This window comes from Hemitrygon akajei, chromosome 12 (assembly GCF_048418815.1).
Source record: "Hemitrygon akajei chromosome 12, sHemAka1.3, whole genome shotgun sequence".
Classification (NCBI taxonomy): Eukaryota; Metazoa; Chordata; class Chondrichthyes; order Myliobatiformes; family Dasyatidae; genus Hemitrygon; species Hemitrygon akajei.
Window position 1 is genome coordinate 23,555,184 of NC_133135.1, and position 20,273 is coordinate 23,575,456.

Sequence of the window (20,273 nt, forward strand, 5' to 3'; positions counted from 1 at the left end):
AATGCAGATAAATAGCATTTACATTTCACATAGAATAAACATGACACATTGAGGTCAGGATAGGAATCTGCACATTAATTCATTTTGAATATAATTACCATAACTCAGCAATACTGAAAGGGAAGAAGCTGGCTGATGCCCATGAGTTATTGTTGCATTCTGTACACATTGAACCCCTGCCAAGTTTAAGGCAGATTTTTTAACCGACTCCTACGCAGGACATCGGGAGCAAATTCAGATTTTAGTTCTGATTTTTATTTTAAAAAATTTTTTAAATTCATTTTTAGGTACTATAGGCATTGCACCCAAGGGCAGTATTTATTGCTCATCTCTAAGTGCCCTGGGAAGGAGATGTTTCAAACTGCTGCAGTCCTGGTGAAGGTATTTCCACAGTGCCATTGAGAAGGGGGATCCAGGGTTTAGATCTGGCAATTATGGAAGAACAGCAATACATTTCCAAGTAAGGACACTGCACAACCTCAAGGGAGTCTGTAGATGGTCTAACTTCACTGCACCTGGTGGTTTTGTCCTTCTTGATGGTAAAAGGATCTGAGAGATGCTGTGATTAAGTAACTGTGACACATTTTTGAAGATGGCGTACACTGTAGCTGCTGTTTGTCAGTGGTGGAGGGAATGAATGTTTGGGGTGACTAATGGAGTGTGCATCTTCCTTGAAGTGCTTACCTGCTACTTTCAAGATGCAATGAATATAGTTTCAACACTCATTCTCACAAAGGGCTAGTATGAATCAAGAAAAGTACAATATTAAATCTGAGAAAAATGCGATGAACAGTAGGTGAGGAAATATATGCGGAGGGAAATGGACAGTTAACATTTTGGATTGAGAGTCTTGAGACTTCAGCTAAACAGATAGAGGGGAAGTAGGTAGTATAAAGAGGGAAAGGAGAAAAGTGGAGCATGACCTGGTGAGTGAGAGGCGGACACAGGTGAGGAGGAGTGATTGGCAGATGGAGGAGGGAACGATGGAGGCTGAGAGATGGCAGGTGGAGGCAAGAAAGAGCTGCAGATGATGGAATCTGACAGGAAAGGAAGGTGGTACGTGGAACTAAATAAGAGAGGTAGGGAGGACAGATGGAAATGGGCTGGGTGGAGTGGAGGAGTGCGAGGGTGATGGGCAAGTGGAGTGGGGCGAGCAATTATGTAACATACTCCGCATTTTTCTTTATGTTGATTTGTAGTCATGGACTGCAGTGAACTGTTAGAAGATTAGTTGGTGTAGATCCATTAAAATTGTTGGTCTTGTGAGGGGAAAAAGGCTTTAACTATCACTAAATACATGACATGACCCAGCAAAATTCATAGGGGTAAGAGAATGAGCGATTCATGCATAGATAAACTTTCATAATGAAAGGGTGCAATGACAATCATACTGTTTATTTAGTAATCCCCAATAGTGGGAGTAACAAAGGAATCTATTAGTGTTTAGAATGTTGTAAGTTCGTTTATTTGGACACTGACTCCCTCACACTGTTCATGGCTAACACTTTGTTCTCCGGCCTGGTACAATCTTGAGACTGTATACGTCAATCCAGTGAATAAATCCACAAAATTATAAATTCATACCAAACTTTTCAGTGCAAGTTCTCCTCCTTACAGAGTATGGAGCGTGATTTATTCTGTACTGCAGCTGCTACCTGGCATCTGCAAGCAAACATTATCTCTACAATCAGTGTCCCAGTCTCCAAAGTTACAGTATGTTCAAACCAGTCGACCAAGGAACACTGCCTTGGGGTACTTCTTCTGCAGTGTGGGCCACTGGACGAAAAAATAATCTGACAGCCAGTACAATATCTTCCCAGAAAGGGACAAAGTTTCCACACGGCAGATGCTCTCAACGTAGATGATCAGCACCTTCTTCATTTCAAATATTCCGAGCAACAGGGCAGATATGCAGGGAGGTACACATGTCCCTGGTCCATTACACAGAACCTGCAAGGAGACACAAGGGGACACCAGCATGATTTGAGAGATTACCAGACAAGCAACACCATTAAACTTGCTCCCATTTTAACACTGGATGTGAGATCTTGTCTGTCTTAGTCTGGACAAAGCATAGTTTCAGAAATACCCCTGAGGAGGGGATAGAGAGGCAGAGGGGAAGAAAGGGAAGAGGGTAATAGCGAGAGGAAGGGCAAGAAGGCTCATGTTACAGACAGAGGAAGAGGTGTCTTACAGGGGAAGGGGGCTTGGTTAAGAAGAGAATATGGACATCACAGAGCGTGAGAAACACTGATTTCTAATAACAGCTTAATGTTCAAAATATCCATCTGTAAGTCCTATGCCAAAATTTGATGAGTATAGTTTTATCAGACAGCTGTACTGAGATGATTAGATCCACCATGATAATGTGATACTGAGTCATACAGGCCACAAGGGCAGATGCTTCAATGCCTGGCCTGAGGGAGCTTTAGGAAAGGCACTTCCTTTTCCAGGACTCCTGATCTTATGATATCAGATGTAAAGTTCATACAAGTGGATGTCTAGAAAAGTTAAATTCAGCCTGACTCTTATAATGGGTTAAATGTCCACTTAGGTGGGGGAAGCACTCACGCTTAGCAAAGTCCTTGAAAGCTGCCAGCTGCATAGAACTGTAGCCAAACCAGCTCTCCTCTAATAGGCAAAGCAAAGAAGGATAAGGGCATAATGCAAGCAAATACTGACAAAACAAAACCTTATGGAGTAGGTAGGAGTAGAATTTGGCCCATCAGGTCTGCTCCGCCATTCCATCATGGCTGGTTTATTATCCCTATCCCATTCTCCTGCCTTCTCCCCAAAACCTTGGACACCCTTACTAATCAAGAATCTATCTACCACAGCTTTAAATACGCCCAATAACTTGGCCTCCACAGCCATCAATGGCAATGAATTTCACAGATTCACTACCTTCTGGCTGAAAATCAGGCTGAGTGGTGCCACAACAACAACCTCTCTCTCAATGTCAGCAAGACCAAGGAGTTGATGATTGACTTCAGGAGGAGGAAATCAAAGGTCCATGAGCCAGTCCTCATTGGGGAAATCAGAGGTGGAAAAAGTCAGCAACTTTAAATTCCTCAGTGTTGTCCTTTCAGAGGACATGTCCTGGGCCCAGCACATAAATGCAATTATGAAGAATGCAGAGCAGTGCATCTACTTCCATTGGGGTCTACAAAGATTCTGCTTGAAGTCTAAAACTTTGACAAACAAAGATAGATGTGTGGTGAGAAGTATACTGACTGGCTCCATCACAGCTTGGTATGGAAACACCAATGCCCTTGAACGGAAAATCCTACAAAAAATAGAGGATATGGCCCAGTCCATCAGAGATAAAGCCCTCCCAACCATTGAACGCATTTACATGGAGCGTTGTCACAGGAAAGCAGTGTCCATCATCAGGGACCCCAACCGCGCAGGTCACACTCTCCTTTCACTGCTGCCATCAGGAAGAAGGTACAAGAGCCTCAGGACACATGCCACGAGGTTCAGGAAGAACGTCTCACCCCATAACCATTGGGCTCTTGCTTCACTCAACTTGGCCCATCATTGAAATGTTCCCTGCAATCTATGGACTCAATTTCAAGAACTCTTCATCTCATATGCTCAATATTTATTGCTTATTTACTATTATTATTTCTTTTTATATTTTCACATTTTGTTGTCTTTTACACACTGACTGAACACCCAGTTGGTTTGGTCTTTCTTTGATTCTGTTATGGTTATTGGATTTATTAATTATGCCTGCAAGAAAATGAATTTCAGGGTTTTATATAGTGACATACAGTAGGTATTTTGAAAATAAATTTACTTTGAACTTTGAATAACAGAACAAAGCAAGACAACAACAAAACAAGCCCCATACCCACCCTCCCACCCTTCACACACACAGACCTCCAGCCCCTCCTCCGCTTCAAGGCCGCCAGTCCTCGACCCCAGACCCTCAAATTCACAGTTGATCTTGGGTGATGATCTAATGCAGCTAATGAATCACTGGCCAAGGAAAGCAATGTTAAATTCCACAAGCACTGTATATGATAAGTGCCACAGTGAAAAAGAATGATCTGATTTCAACAGCGTGCTAGATGAAGTCATGTGTTGAAATTAAATCCCCATCCTCAATGACACATCCTTTCACCATCAATGTGAAGAGACAAAAGATTAATTTATGAATTCCAAACCCTTGCACCAGTGAAATTGTCATCTTACCCCATTCCCTTCAACCACCTCAGATGGCTCTTCACCCACCATGCACAGTTGCTCCACACCCACAGAACCAATGCTGGATTTTACCTTACAGAATATGAAAAGCCTTAACATGCTCAGTTTCATTTTCTTTTCCTTTTCCCAAGCTTCCACGTGTCTGGCTTTCCTCGGTAAGTGTAGTAGAGCAACCCCTTGCCTGGGCTCCATCACCTGTGGGAGCACCGGATATGGCAGATGACCCCAACAGATTTGTAGGTGAAATGTTGTTTTACCTGAAAAGACTGTTTGTGGCCCTGAAAGTACGTCTGCCACTTGCAGGGTTAAGTGCCAGGAATGCGATTAGTGGGGAGGGATGAATGGACAAGGGAATCACAAGGGAGTCATCCCTAGGCAAAAAATGAGAGTGGGAGAGGCAACGATGGTGCAAAAGGTGAAAGTTGAGGAGAATGATGTGACGCATGCGGAGGCTCAGAGAGTGGTAGGTGAGGACACGAGGAACTCTTCCTGTTAAGGTGGAGAAAATGGGGTGAGGGCAAATATCCTGGAAATGGAGGAGATGCAGATGAATGCAGCATCAATGGTGGTGGAAGGGAAATCCCTTTCTTTGAAGAAGGAGAACATCTCTGATGTCCTGGAAAGGAGAGCCTCATCCTGGGAACAGATGCGGCAGAGACGACGGGACTGAGTAAAGGGGACTACATTTTCAGAGACAGGGTGGACAGAGGTATAGTCAAGTCAGCTATGGGAGTCAGTAGGTTTATAAAAGTTATCAGTAGACAGTTTGTGTCCAGGAATGGAAACAGAGAGATGAAAAAAGGGGAGAAATATGTCAGAAATGGACCATGTGAATTTAAGGACAGAGTGGCAGCTAGATGAAGCTGATGAGCGAGCATGGGTGCATGAAGCAGCCCCAGTGTAGTGCAGAAAGAGTTGGGGAGAATTACCAGGGAAGGCTTGGAACAAAGATTGCTCCACACAGCCAACAAAAAGGCTGGCTTAGCTGGGGCCCATACAGGTGCCCAATACTACACCTTGAGTTTGGAGAAAGTGGAAGGAGCTGAAGGAGAAATTGTTGAGGACGAGGACCAGTTCTGCCAAACAGAAGAAAAAGGGGGTGGAGGGAAAACAGTCAGGTCTATTGTTGAGAAAAAAGCAGAGAACTCTAAGGTCTTCTTGTTAGGGGGACAGAAGTGTATAGGGACTGGACATCCATGGTGATCATGAGATGGCCAGGGCCAGGGCCAGGGAATTAAAAGTTATCGAGGGGATTGAGAGCATGTGAAGTTTTGAGAATGCAGGTGGGAAGAGACTGGACCAAGGGGGATAAAGTGGAGTCACAGTATGCAGTTCAGTGGGGCGGGTGCACACAGAAACTATGGGCCTACCTGGACATTCAGATTTGTAGAGACAGGGAACTATGAGGTTGGTGGCAATGGATGGGAGCTCTCCAGAGTTGATGAGGGTGATGATGGTGTTCTGATGATCCTGAGTGGGGTCATCCGTTGGGGCCTTGTACTGTATCCAGTGCTCCTGATGTGGCCTCCTCCGCATTGGTGAGACCCAATATAGACTGTTTGTAAAGCACCTTCACTCTATTTGCAAAAAACAGGATTTCCCAGTGGCCAAAAAATTTATTTCCAATCCCCATTCCCATTCCAACATGTCAGTCCATGGCCTCCTCTACTGCTATGATGAGGCCACTGTCAGGTTAGAGGAGTGACACCTCATATTCCATCTGGGTAGACTCCAACCTGATGGAATGAACATCAATTTTACCAATTTCAAGTAATTTCACCCCCATCCCCTCTGCTACAATTCCCCACTCTAGCTCCCCTCTTACCTCTTCTAAACTCCTCACCTGCCTATCACCTTCCCATGATGTCTCTCCTCCTCCCCTTTCTCCCATGATCTACTCTCCTCTCCTATCAGCTTCCTTCTTCTCCAGCCTTTGACCTTTTCTACCTATCAGCTCCATGCTTCTTACTTCATTCCCCCTCTCCCACGCACCTGGCTCCACTTTCCACCTTCTAGCATGCCCTCCTTTCCCTTCCCCATTCCTTTCCAGTCGTGATGAAGGGTCTCGGCCCGAAACGTTGACTCTTTTTTCCCTTCCATGGATGCTGCCTGACCAATTCAGCTCCTCCAGCATTTGTGTGTGCTGCTCTGGATTTTCAGCATCTGCAGAATATCCTGTGTTGATCCTCTTGCTTTAATAGCTCTGGACATACAAGAACAATTTCCAGACATTTTGAAACATTGTCATAGTTGTAATATTGAAAATATTAAAGACAATGTGCACACAGCAAGTTTCTATAAACGTCAGTGGGTAACGATCAGGTAATCTAAGAAGCAAAGGAAGAAACCTGCAGTTAATGCCTCATCTGAGAGAAAACATCTCTACAATGTAGCTTCCTTTGTGCTAACCTGCAACAGCAGCCCAGATTGTGTGTCTGGGGGCAATTTGAACCTGAAACCTCTTGACTCTTATGTAAATCCTTTGATCTGAAAGGTGCACAAACTATTCATTTAGATTCTCAAGGGCTGCCCTAGTTTCAAAATTGATTCACATTTGAGGATCCATTTAAAATTTAGACACAATAGACTGCAGGTGCTGGATTCTGGAGACATGAACAATGTACTGGAGGTAGAAGAGTTTCTCCAGCAGCTTTTTACCCTTCTTTTTATGACCTGATATTAAAAGGGAAATCTGCTTCATCCAATAGTGTGGGCTCCATTGTCTTGTTTGTTTAGGCCGGAGTAAAATGGAAAGTGCAAAGTGTCATCTTTTTCACACAAACTTTCCTTTGTGGATTTACAATTTAAAAAAATTACTACGGCTTCAGGACTTTTGTTTCGATGTACAGGTAGTCCCCGAGTTACGAACGTCTGACTTACGGACAACTCGTATTTACGAGCCGAGGAAGGAGAACGCCGTCCGCTATTTTAAGTCGGATCGCTTCACCATCCACCATTTTAAGTCATATCGCTTTGCCGTCCATTTTAAGTCGTTGTCATTGACACTGTGTTGAGTGTTTAAACTTTGTATTTGGCTTAAATTTTTCTTAGTAAGATTCACCCTGACCCCGCCCGCCCGCCACCCGTCTCTAGTGCTGGACGAGGGATATAGGGAGGAAGCACGGAAGTCAAAACTAAATTTATTATTAAAATACATATACATCACCATATTCAAAGATTCAAAGTACGTATATAGTATATAACTCTGAGGTTTGTCTTCCCACAGACAGCCACAAACAAAGCAACACCATGGAGCCTGTTCAAAGAAAACATCAAACACCCAACGCACAAAAAAGAGAACAAATTGTAGAAATGGCAAAAACTACTGAAAAATACAGAATATAAAACATCAAATCACAAAGTCATTGAAGCAGTCTAGGAATGTTCATGTTAGTTCAGTTCAGTTTAGTGCTGTGTTGTTCGTTAACTGCAGGTTGCAAAGCCAGTCCACCCTGATCAAAACTGCACAAATAGCAACTAAAAAGGACTAACCAGAAACACATCATAACAGGAACTACTGAGTGTACTACCTTGAGATTAATTTTCTTGCAGGCATTTACTGGAAAATGAAGACATGCAACAGAAGTTATGGAAAGTTACACATAGACAAAGACTGACAAACAACCAAAGTGCAAAAGACGACAAATTGTGCAAATAAGAAAAATAAATACTACTAAGAACATCAGTTGTAGACTCCTTGAAAGTGAGTCTATAGGTTGTGCAATCAGTTCAGTGTTGAGGTGAATGAAGTTATCCCCTCTGGTTCAGGAGTCCGATGGTTGCTGGGTAATAACTGTTACTGAATCTGGTGGTATGGGACCTAAGGCTCCTGTCCCTCCAGCCTGATGGATGACAGATGCTGCTTTCTTGAGGTGTCACTCCTTGTAAATGTGCTCAATGGTGGGGAGGGCGTTTCCTGTGATGGACTTGGCTGTATCGCTGTAGTGTTGAGGAAAATGAGGAGCTCATCATCTGTGGAGGCAGAGGGATAGTCAATCGATGTTTTGGTTCAAGACCCTGCATTAGTACTGAGCGTGTAAGGGGGAGGGAGGGGTGAGGCGAGGCTGGCAGACGATGGGTGGAAGCAGTTGAGGAGGGAGATGATGGGCAGATGGAACTGGGGAAGCGGGAGAGGTACAGTTTGGAAATAGCAACTGGTGGGCGATAAGTAGAAACAGATAAGGAGATAAAGACTGCAGGGAAAGGGAGGGTGGAGGTAGAGATGGAGTTTAGAAGGTGGTAAGTGGAGACACAGAAGGCCACAGATGCTGCAATCTATTACGTGAGGAAGGTCGAGACTAGATCAGTCAATATCTTACTGAATGATGGACCAGGTATGACAGTCTGACAGGCATACCCCTGCTCCTGATTCCTCTATTCACTTAGATGATTTTTTAACTATCTTATGTGATACACCAAGTTTAGATTCAAGTTTAATTGTTATAGACAACCGGGTGACCCACTGGGGCACCCTTTGAGAGAAAGGTAGTGCAATCTGATGTGACCAGAATGAACATTAAATTTACCTGAATGCTATTGGTATTGCTTTGCTTTGGAAATTAAAGAAGAAAAGCTCAGTTTATTAAAGAAAAAGGACGTGTAGCAAGACAAATATAGCTCCACCTCGTTTAATGAAGGACACTTTTGATGACAACATTTCTGGTTGATCTGCCACCCTTCGAGAATACTCTAACGTTTTCATTTATTTTTCCCCGGCTTAAAGCCACATACAGCTGACCATGCTGTAATACCAGTTTTTCCAGATAAATCAACACATTCTCCATGGTTTGGCCTTGCGCCTTATGTATAGTCATAGAAAAGCATGACTATATCGGGAACTGGCTCTGTTGAAGAGGGATATCTTCCCCTTCTGATAAACAGAGTAATTCTTGGGATCGTGATGATGTCATTTTTGAATGCACCAATATTTATCTTTGCTACAATGAGACTGTCATGTAGTTCTTCCACCATCATTTGCGTTCCATTGCAAAACCTCGGTAGATCCAAGTCCCTCAATGAAATGATGGGAGATCCCCTCTTCAATTCCAGTTTACGTGGTGGCAATCCAGAGAGTTCGACCAAATCAAGGAATTCTGTTGGAAAATGAGTGGTGTTAGCTCCTTCACTTAACTGCATTGTAGGAACAGTATTCTTTCATGATTCCAGGGAAGCGTCTAATGCATGTGAAGTTTATATTTCGCATCATTTCATTGAGAGGAACCAAGATAGAATTCCTTGAGAACAGTTCTGCAGGATTGTCAAATGTCGGGTAGATGAAATCAACACATTCTTCCATAGATTTTGCAGCCATAATCATATCTTCAGGTAATTCGAATTCATCATTTTCATTTTTCTCTATCTTGTCTTCTCCAACATCCAACAGGAACTCAGAATATTGTCCTTCTCCCTCACTCAATCACATGTTTCTCTTCAATTGAAACTTGATGAAGCTTCTCCTTAAGTAGGATTTTTTTATGCATGAGTTCTCCACATCAACATCATTTCCTCGTTTCACAACTGCCAGAAGCTGACGGAAATCGCCACAACAAATGGTTAAAATACCCCCGAAGGCTTCATTCTTGCCGCATATGTCACAAAGGGTCTGGTCCACAACTTCCAAGCACTCCCACCTAATCATGGGATACTCATCCCAGACAATAAGCCTCACATTTCGGAGTAAATTTGCAGTATTGGTGTTTTTAATCGATGTTACAAAGGGCATCTTCATTGACTTTGAGGGGTATCTTGGATCTTGAATGCGGTGTCCTACCACAAGGCATCAATGTTGCTGCAATATCGGATGATATTACAGCAACACCTTCATCTCCCCTAACTTTAGCGAGGATCAAGTTGATAAATGTCTTGCCTGTTCCTCCTGGTGCATCAATGAAAATCATTGTAGAGAGATTCCTTTCCAAGCAGTCACACGCATTTTCATATACTTCCCTTTGCTCATTATTCAATAGGGACTCCTTCTGTGAAACAAATTCCTGCTGTTTGTCTCTGTTGTGTTGCAGTTCACATAATAATTCCAGATTGCCAGCACTTTGAGTAATTGTACCTTTTCTTGGTGTCAGCAAGTTATATTCTTCAAGTGTTTTGCCCAAGTTCTCAAGTTTCTCTTGGAAATACAGAAGAGCTTGTCCATGATGCCTCTCATCGATCATGATATTAGGATCATTGATAGTTCCCCTCTCCATTTGTAAGAAATCTTCAGACATTGCATTCTTGAGCTGGTTCCATAATTGCTGCAGATTGTTGATTTCAGTGTTTGTTAGCAAGACAACAAACAAATCTCTCATTGCTCTGGGCATTCTTGTTCTCCCTGCTTCTTCCATAGTTTGCTGTCAATGATCATCAGTTTGCAACAATCCTCTCTCTGCAGACATCTTTGAATGATGGAAGGATATCTCCATCATGTGTTTTCAATGACTCAAAAGATACTGACCCTTTTATGTGATGAAGAAAACTAGGCATCCGTTAGTCTTGTGAGTCCGTGGATTTGCGCCTTAGAAGGTTTCCAGGGAGCAGGTCTGGGCAGGGTTGTATGGGAGACCGGCAGTTGCCTAAGCTGCAGGCCTTCCCCTCTCCACGCCACCGATGTTGTCCAAGGGAAGGGCACTAGGACCCATGCAGCTTGGCACTGGTGTCATCGCAGAGCAATGTGTTGTTAAGTGCCTTGCTCAAGGACACAACATGCTGCCTCAGCTGAGGCTCGGACCAGTGACCTTCAGATCACTAGACCGATGCCTTATCCACTAGGCCACATGATGAAGAAGTAGTTTCAAATAGTAGAGGTCACCACTTTGTGGAGAAACGGTATATACTCGACCCAGAACATTTGCTTCAGAAGTCCCAGAGTACTCCTCCACTCTTTTCCCCATCTCTTACCAGTCCAAGTGTAGAATCTGGGAATATCCGCATAGTACAGGGTTCTTGCAAATGAATCGCGAGTGCAAAGATCCATGAATTCCGTTAAAGTGGTTCTTGCCATATCATTATTCAGTTGCACAACAGCATTATCACAAAAGAGTACTTGATGCTGTTGGGGAAGGTGCACTTGAAGGCGAACAATGGCTGGTTCCCTCTCGTGAATTGGAAATCCAAGTATCGATCCGACAGCTTCAGAGGGCCCGATATATCTGCCTGTCAAATACTGTGTGATTTCGTCTTCTCTATTCACTCCAAAAATTGCCCGATCACTCCCCTTCATGGTATACTTGATCACGTATTTGATGGACTTGACAGATGAGCGTATTTCTACATTTAGATGACAACTGAACGGCTTCAATAGTTGGGCATTATAGGGGACCAACCATTCAGAAGTTATAGTTCGACTTTGTCGTCCTACTGGATGACCTTCGAATCCTCCCATTTCCACAGACCGTCTCCAATACACAGGATAGGAATCATCCCCACACCTTGTATGCTCAATAAATGGCTTCAGGTACCTCTTACTGCATGTACCATCTTGCCAACACGCTGATTTAGTAGTGCAATACGGACTATGTATCATGTGCTTCAACACTAATTCATGCAGCTGGGATTTTCATTTGGGTCTGGTATTTCTGCTTACACGAATTGATCATAATCTTGTGGTCTCAGCTTGGATGCCTCATCGAGCCACAGCAGACAGTGCAAATGAGGCAGACCCCACTTTTGGTATTTGATACTTACAATGTAAGCGATACACCTACCAAAGAGACCATCTGTTCCAGTGAGGTACTTCATAAACAACTTTCTCTTCAAGTCAAACACTCTCGCAATTAAATCCAGCCGATCGTTCGGTTGCTGATGCAAAAAAAGATGCTGTCAGATTTTGGGCCAGTGTGGATTGCATGTCATTGTAATGAACAATGAAGGATTACCATACTTCCATACATACATCATGGCGTCCTGACATCATTCCATCATGTATCTCGGTCCACTGACAAATGTTGAGGAGAGGATGATGTGCCTTCCGATATTTCTGAAATCATCGTCATCATTCAATGCATCAGTCAGGCCTCTGTATGTTGTTGATCTCAAGGTTGCTTGATTCATTCAGATGTAGCTCAGCCTCTTGCCTTCAATCTTAGCAGCCATATCGACCAAGTATTGTTGGAATAGACATCCTCCTCTGAGAAGGTCATTAAACTCATTCTCATGGTTCATTATTTGATACGCATAATAACGCATTGCTGTCAGTTTCTTGTTGTTCATCATACGGAGTTGATGATGCCAGCCTTCGTCTCCAAGTGGAAAGAAAAGTATGTATTGAAAGCTGTCATATGAGTGATGGGACTCTGAAATTATTTGCAAATCACCTCCTCGTTTGTTTCAACACAATGTGCCATTATCTTGCTTGAGGTTCGGTGCTGTTCGGTGTTATGACAGTGACTTCATTGGCAATTTGTGCATTAAATCTTCTCTCATGTGCAAATGCCGGTCTCCAGTCAGGATCAATGACAATGGATGCCTCTGGCATGTCTTGAATTTGTTTTTTTGCAAGTCGAAGGGACGCAATGTATGGGTTTCGTTGTCATAGTAGGTTTTCCAATAATTCAACAATCTCACGTTGAATTCCATCATTCTGTAGTACCCCCATTCTCAATTCTACGCTGTCTTGAGGATCCATGAAGTAAATTTGAAGGAATCGGGCTTGCTGGTTGGGGTCTGGCATTAAATGTCCGATGTACTGATGGATTTGGCCTTGAATAATCACAGAAGGATCCCATCTATTCTTCATTGGAAGGACTTCTTTGGCACCAAAGGATGTCATTTGGAAGAGGCAATTGTACTGTCTGATTTTCTTCCTGAACCCATTTGCAATAGGTTCATCACTGTAGTATAAATTGAGGAGTTTATTGGGCAGAGGTTGCAAATTGCCTTTCCTGACCTTTCCCTTCATACAGCAGAAATCTGCGGTTTTTCCAGTGAATAGGAAGGCATGACAGTGAGGGCACAGTCTGGTCATCGTACCAACATCAGCAGAAATGTTACGCCATGTGAATCGTGCATTTTGCTCTTTCTCTGTCAAGGTGTTGTCACTGAAAGCGGGCATTGTCATCTTCAGCAGCTCTCGCAATAATTACTCTTTGCCGCATATTCTTGAGTCGCTCTTTCCTTTTCTCCTGTCTCTTCCTCTCTCCTCCTACTGTGCCTGTTTTTGTCATTCTGGAGACGTGCAGCCCTTTCATCCCCCATCTCTTCATCTCTTCTGCCGTGTGTTCTTTGTCTCTGATCCTGGAGACATTCATTTCTCAGCTCCTTTGTCTCTTCCTCTCTCCTCCTCCTTCTGTGCCAGTTGTTGTTATTCTGGAGACGTGCAGCCCTTTCATCCTTCGTCTTTACATCTCTTCTACCATTTGTTCTTTCTCTCTGATCCTGGAGTCGTGCGGCCCTGGCCAGATCCGATTCTTGTTCTCTCCTCCTCCTGTGCCTGTTTTTGTAATTCTGGAGACATGCATGCCTCTCCTCCTCTGTCTCATCTTCTCTCATCTTTTTGGTCCTGACTCTTTGATCCTGGAGTCATGCGGCCCTGGCCTCATCAGATTCTTGTTCTCTCCCTCTCTGTCGCTTCCTGACGATGTTTCGCGTCATCTCGACCATATTGTCCCCCTTCTCTTTCTACGCGGCATAATTAGGCTGACCATATTTTTTACCCTAATGCTGGATAGAAAATACGAAGCCGTAACACCAAAGTCTCCAGGATGCTGATTTCTCTTGATGATGTGGTTGGCGCTCTGCTAAATGGAGGTGATATAGTCACCGCTGTCCTTTGACTGCAGCAAAGGGTTTGATGGGTGTCTCGGAGTACATCATTACAACAAGATTTAATTACCGTAGATGTCGGATTATAAGCCGCTACTTTTTTCCCATGCTTTGAACAGCATTGAACATAGCGGCTTATAATAAGGTGCGGCTAATAGAATGTTTTTTCCCATGCCGCCAAAACATTTTGCCTCGTAACAGTAGACCAATAAAATTGATGAGTAGTTCACAGAGGTCCAATGAAATTGTACGATAAATCAAGCGCACTTCACAAATTATTGTAAATCAGCCATTTGTACTCACCCTCATCAACATGGAAAACACTCGAAGAAAAGCGTATGATGCAGCTTTTAAGTTAAAGGCAATCAATCTGGCGGTTGAACAAGGAAATCGAGCTGCTGCGCGTAATCTTGGCATACATGAATCGATGGTGAGACGGTGGAGATTTAATTTGGGACTGCCGCTTCAGGTCAGGAATGGCTCACGTGATATTAGACAGCAGTACAAGGGAGGGAGGGAGCGAAACTGAGGATTCCGCTGCACCGAAACTGCTAGCGATTCAGTAAACAAAAAAACAGTAAAACTCGTGTGTGAATGGTATCGGGCCAATAAGGACACAAGTGTCCGATGTTACCAAATACCGGTAGGTATAACAAAGTTTAGCCTTACCAAATATGTGTAGCGAGGGTTTGGTTTGGGGGAAAAAGGAGTATAAATAAGAGCAGAATGTAAGGGGAAGGCAAAACGCGTTCTGCAATAAAGCCACGCTGCACTGTAATCCGGTGTTGGTTGTCTCTCTTCCAAAACGAACACAGGGCAGAATTTGAAGCCCAACACGTGTAATATCTTTCTGTGTAAATATCTCATATTACAAGCGGCCGAAAATCCGGTCCGCCGGAAATCCAGTGCGCCGAAAATCCGGTCCGCCGGAAATCCAGTGCGCCGAAAATCCGTTCCGCCGGAAATTCGGTGCGGCCTAAAATCCGGTGCGGCCTGTACATTTATAAAATAGATTTTATTTCTAAAATTAGAGCCAGCGGCTTTTAATCAGGTGCACTTTGTAGTCCGGAATCTACGGTATCTCTTATTGATGGGTGGCAGTTAAATCTGTCCCAATCCTGCACATGCTGATGGCAATTAGCAGAATGTGACTGCTCAAAATAGAGCTGCCCTGCCCTTTTGCTCCGGTTGGTGTTGCCGCTGTGAGCATTGTGAGTCGCTTCTGAGGCTGGCCGTATGCACGCGTCGTGGTGTCACATCGCGGTTTCCACGAAAGCTGGAATCAGGTGTGGAAAGTGGGGCCTGTTGACGAGTGAGCAATCTTATACCAATATAACCCTGACCCTTGCATGCATTCTGTAAGTTAGTGCATTTTAAAGTCCATTCAGTCAAAACAAGTGCTGCTTTAATGCACCGTTTTGGCTAATTTGAGGGCACAAACAGATAAACCGACAAACAGATTAAAAAAATGAGAATTTTAGTAATGTACAGATTCAACCATACACGAGTACACACAAATACAGCCAAACAAAACAGCGTTACCCCGGGGCCAAAGTGTAAAACATTGTCCCAACAGTCATTCACAGCACAAGGCACACATACAGTAGCACACTGAGGACAGCAGTAAAATATAGTCCAAGTCCCTGAGTCCATGAATGTCACAGCAGTCTGCAGTTGAACACAATATATCTTCTGTTCTGCTCAGTGAATATTAGAGAGCTGCATTATATTAGAGAGCTGCATTACTATAGGTACACCACTTCCGGTGGAGCATACTGACTCTGACGCTTCGCTCCTGGGTGACTGCAAACAGGTGACACCGTGGTTTGAGAGCTATTCTTCAGTGTGGCCGAGCCACGTAGCTCCCCTGCCGTTCACCAATAAAACAGTGAATCAGACTTGCAGAATTCCACATTACCAATGTCCAATAGGGTCTTGTGATCAAAAGAAAAATGACTAAGACAATCACTCACTGTTAGACTGCACACCGCCTTCGCACACCAGTGCCCCTCTGACACCTGCACCACTGCCCCTCTGACGCCTCCACCAGTGCCCCCTGACACCTCCACCACTGCCCCTCTGACGCCTCCACCACTGCCCCTCTGACGCCTCCACCAGTGCCCCTCTGACGCCTCCACCAGTGCCCCTCTGACGCCTCCACCACTGCCCCTCTGACGCCTCCACCAGTGCCCCTGACGCCTCCACCAGTGCCCCTGACGCCTCCACCACTGCCCCTCTGATGCCTCCACCAGTGCCCCTCTGAAACCTCCACCAGTGCCCCTCTGAAACCTCCACCAGTGCCCCTCTGACGCCTCCACCACTGCCCCTCTGACGCCTCCACCACTGCCCCTCTGACGCCTGCACCAGCACGATCCACACCAAGTCCAGATCCTTCAGTTTCTCTGCCAATGAGCAATTTGCTGATGGGGTAGACCTGCAGTAGTTAAGTTCTTAATGTCCAGCAGCATCTTGCAATCATAACAAATATGTTTAAAAAGTACAATAACACTTTGGCTGGCCCCATAGAAGCCGCTGCGTTCTAGCGTGCTGCCATATTACCTTATTTTTTACATTTTGTAATGGCAGCCAGTGCAAATCTGAAAATTTTAGTCATATTGTCTCTTGCAAACAAAATCAATGAAATAATTTAAGATTAGAATCTTTAAAATTAATTAAATGTGCTTTCATTCACTTGCTGGGTGCAGGTATTGTTGAAGGGTCACCACTTACAGCTAAGCTGAAATATCCTTGAACTCAGATGTCCAGTTTCCAACCTTGTGGCGTACTTTATCAGTTGCATTAAACCCACTTGGCTTCACCCTTTCCCTTCGTTACACTTAATCCTCCTCCACTTCCATCGCTTCTGAGAAATAACTTGTTTTTCTCTTTCCCAGTTCTGACAAAGGGCCTCAGACCAGAAACATTAACCATTCCTCCTTCTAGAGATGCTGCCTGATTAGCTGATTATTTCCAGCATTTCAAATGTTATTTCTGAATTGTCCTTGAACTGATTTGCTGAGCTTTTAACACTTAACCAAGTTGCTATTGATCTGGGTTGGGCCACGTCAAACCCATTCTGGATAAGCAGAGCAGATACCTTCCCCGAGTGCCATTGGTGAATTAAATCTGTGTTTACATAATCCAGTACAGGCAACCCCTATGTCACACAGAGGGTTCTGTTCTTATATTCATAATTTTCTGTCATGTAAAGCTGAATCAATTGTGCATACTTCAAGAAACAAAGATTGGGGAAAAGATCATTTATTTCTTTTACTATTTTTTTACCCAAATTGCATGAGAATACATTTTATTCAGTATCTCAAATTTTGGGTAGTAATTTGTGAATTCTGTAAAGGCAAAATGCTCTTATCTGAATGTCCAAAATGGAGGGGCCACCCGTAGTTTCGTGATCACCGCATTTCTCCAGATTTATTTCATTTCTTGAGTGTAAGTTCCTCATCTGACAGAGTTGGAACTTGGGCCCCAGTCACTGACCAGCTCTCTGAGAACTAGTACAGTGACACATCCACTGTACTCCAAGAGCTATGTTTAAAAAAAAACACAATAAAAGTTACAAAAATGATTCACAGGAAAGAATTCTAGAAGTCAGCAGACTCTCAGTGCAATGCAGGAAGGGTAAACAGTTCACTGAGTCTGAGAGAAAAGGCTTCCCCCCCCCCGAAATGTTGACAATTCCTTTTCCCCAACAGATGCTGTTTGACCTACAGATTTCCTGCAGGACTTTGTTAGTTGCTCCAGTTCACTGAGTCTTCTTTGTAAGCCTCTCTCTGGACAGCAAGCAAAGAAAAATGTCAGCAAATCCACTTCCTCCTGGCAGGCTTGATGACCTGCACAAATTCAGCGGGCCGCAAACCCTGTTTCACTGCTGCGTGACTCTGACTTCCGAGATGCTCCGCTTCACGAGCTGCTGGCGTTACCCATTCTAGGCCGTCGTCCTCTCCACAATTACTCTGATGGTGTGAGGAACCCACAGCTGCATCTCAGTTACAACCAAAGATACAGAAATCAGGGGAGAGAAGTCTCCACCAGCCTGGAATCTGACCCAAGGTTGTCCAGGAGCTGGCAGGTATGCTGCATGCTTTCAGCTAGCTCCAGTTTATGTTCCAGACCAGCCCAGGCCTGCTTGGCTCTGGAGACAAGGAGTCAACACACTACGTGGTGGGGTGGGGGTATTAAATAATTTTAGGTAGGATTACTGTAAAAATGGAAGCTTGATGGTTGGCGTGGGCCAAAGCACCTGCTTCTGAGCTGTGTCTCTCCACAACTCCATGACCTGGGGTTGACAACCTGTCAACTGCTGTTCAAAAGATAAACTGCTCCTGCAATAATCCCCAGTCTGTCAGGAAGTTAGGAGAAAAAGCATTTGTCTGGATGGCCCAGCTTTCCATTACTGGAATCCCTTGGGAAGTGAGTAGGAGCAAGAACTTCTCAGGTACATAAAGACACAGACACAGTTCACAACACTCATAAAAAGCTGGATTTATAAATAACCTAGCTTCTACTTTGGCATTACATATTACTTTCAAATGGAAGTATTGTAATCTTGTTTTTGAAGTGTCTACATATTAACAAACTTAACAATTTGTCTTCTTCTTCATCCCCTTAGGACGAAGGATAACTTGCTTCCATCCAGTTCCAAGATGTCTTGCATGATTTTTTTCAATGTCTGGGTAGTTTCACATTTCACATTCCTAATGGCAAAGAGGGAGGTCAGACAGCCCATCTAGCCTGAGCCCATTCCCCCACTTCATTCAGACAGGCTACCACTGTCTACATCTCTTCCTTGCCCTGCCATCCACATACCAACTGCTATTGTCCCAATCTTCACCTCCCCCAGCCCCCACCTTCCACCAACTCCCCAGTCATCATTCCACCTTCACTGCTCAGCAGGTGAGACGGGCTCTGGGGAAATTCAGACACGGCAACGCATCGGGACCGGATGGTGCGAACCCCAAGGTCCCGAACAAGTGTGCTAACCAGTTGTGTGGAGCTTTCCAGTGCATTTCCAATCTGAGTCTCTGCCTGGAAAGGGTCCAACAGTGTGGAAAACACATGATGTTTTCCCAACTGGAGCAACCCAAGGATGGACAACAGAAAGCCTTGAATGACTACCGTCTGGTGGCCCTGACCTCACACATCACGAAGACCCTAGAGAGGCTGGTCCTGGCTCAGCTCTGAACCCTGGTCAGATCAGTCCTTGATCCCCTGCAGTTTTCCTACATGAGTACACTGGAGTCGACGATATTGTCATCTACCTGCTGAACAAAACCTACTCCCATTTGGATAAGCAGGGCAGCACAGTGAGGATCATGTTCTATTGATTTCTCAATGCCTTCAATAGCATACATCCCAAAGCTGTTGGGGTCAATGCAGATTGGCTCTTCCATTGTATCCTAGTTAATGGACTACATGACTGGCAGACCACAGTATGCGCAGCCTCAGAGCCAAAAGCAGCGCTGGGGCCTCACAGGGGACTGTATTGGTTTCCTTCCTGTCTACTTGGTGTACCTTGGACTTTAGATACAACACTGAGTCATGTCATCTGCAGAAATTCCCTGATGACTCAGCAATAGTTGTGTGTATAAAAGGAGGACGGCAGGATGAAAACAGGGCCTGGTGGAGAACTCTGTCAAATAGTGCAAGCTGAATTATCTGCAGATCAAAGGAGATGGTGATGGACTTTAAGCCTGCACTGCTCTCTACTACTACTGATGGTGAGGATGTGGATATGGTGAGGTTCTACAGGTACCTGGGGATGCATCTAGATGACAGACTTGAGTGGGGCTCCGACACAGAGGCTGTGTACAAGAAGAGCCAGAGTCACCTATATTTCTTGAGGAGACAGGTCCTTTGGAGTATACAGGCTTCTCCTTCACATGCTCTACCCGTCTGTTGTTACCAGTACAATCTTCTTTGCGGTGGTGAGCTTGGATAATAGCATCAACACCAGTGATGCCAACAGGCTCAATAAACTGATTAGAAAGGCTGGCTCTGTTATAGGAGTCAGACCGGACGCACTGGAATTTGTGGTAGAACAAAGGACCCTATGGAAAATCCTGGCAATTCTGTACAATGTTTCTCACCCTCTGCATGCCACTTTGGCTGAACAGAGGAGGACTTTTAGGAATACACCAAGACAACTGCGCTACTCCAAAGAGCGCTAAATGAGGGTATCCTTTGCCTCTATGAGTCAACCTACAGCCAAGGCGTAATTACCCCCCAACTGTTTGAGGTAACTTATTTTTTATTCTGTCTACTTCTCTTCTAATATTTATATCTGTACACTT

At 44.3% G+C, this 20,273-nt stretch overlaps 2 protein-coding genes across 4 annotated transcripts in view; one reads left to right on the plus strand and one right to left on the minus strand.

The window, feature by feature from the left end:
* tlcd4a (TLC domain containing 4a) overlaps nt 1–20,273 on the plus strand; it is a 204,468-nt gene that overhangs the window by 13,026 nt on the left and 171,169 nt on the right. The gene's annotated exons all lie outside the window — the stretch shown is intronic.
* The window catches only part of alg14 (ALG14 UDP-N-acetylglucosaminyltransferase subunit), a 107,016-nt gene continuing 88,185 nt past the window's right edge, over nt 1,443–20,273 (minus strand). For 2 of the 3 annotated variants that reach the window (XM_073062733.1, XM_073062732.1), the window contains one exon: nt 1,443–1,950. In XM_073062733.1, coding sequence (XP_072918834.1) covers nt 1,720–1,950 — 231 coding nt within the window. In that variant the 3' untranslated portion in view covers nt 1,443–1,719. The remainder of the gene's footprint in view (nt 1,951–20,273) is intronic. The other variant, XM_073062734.1, reaches the window with a different exon arrangement.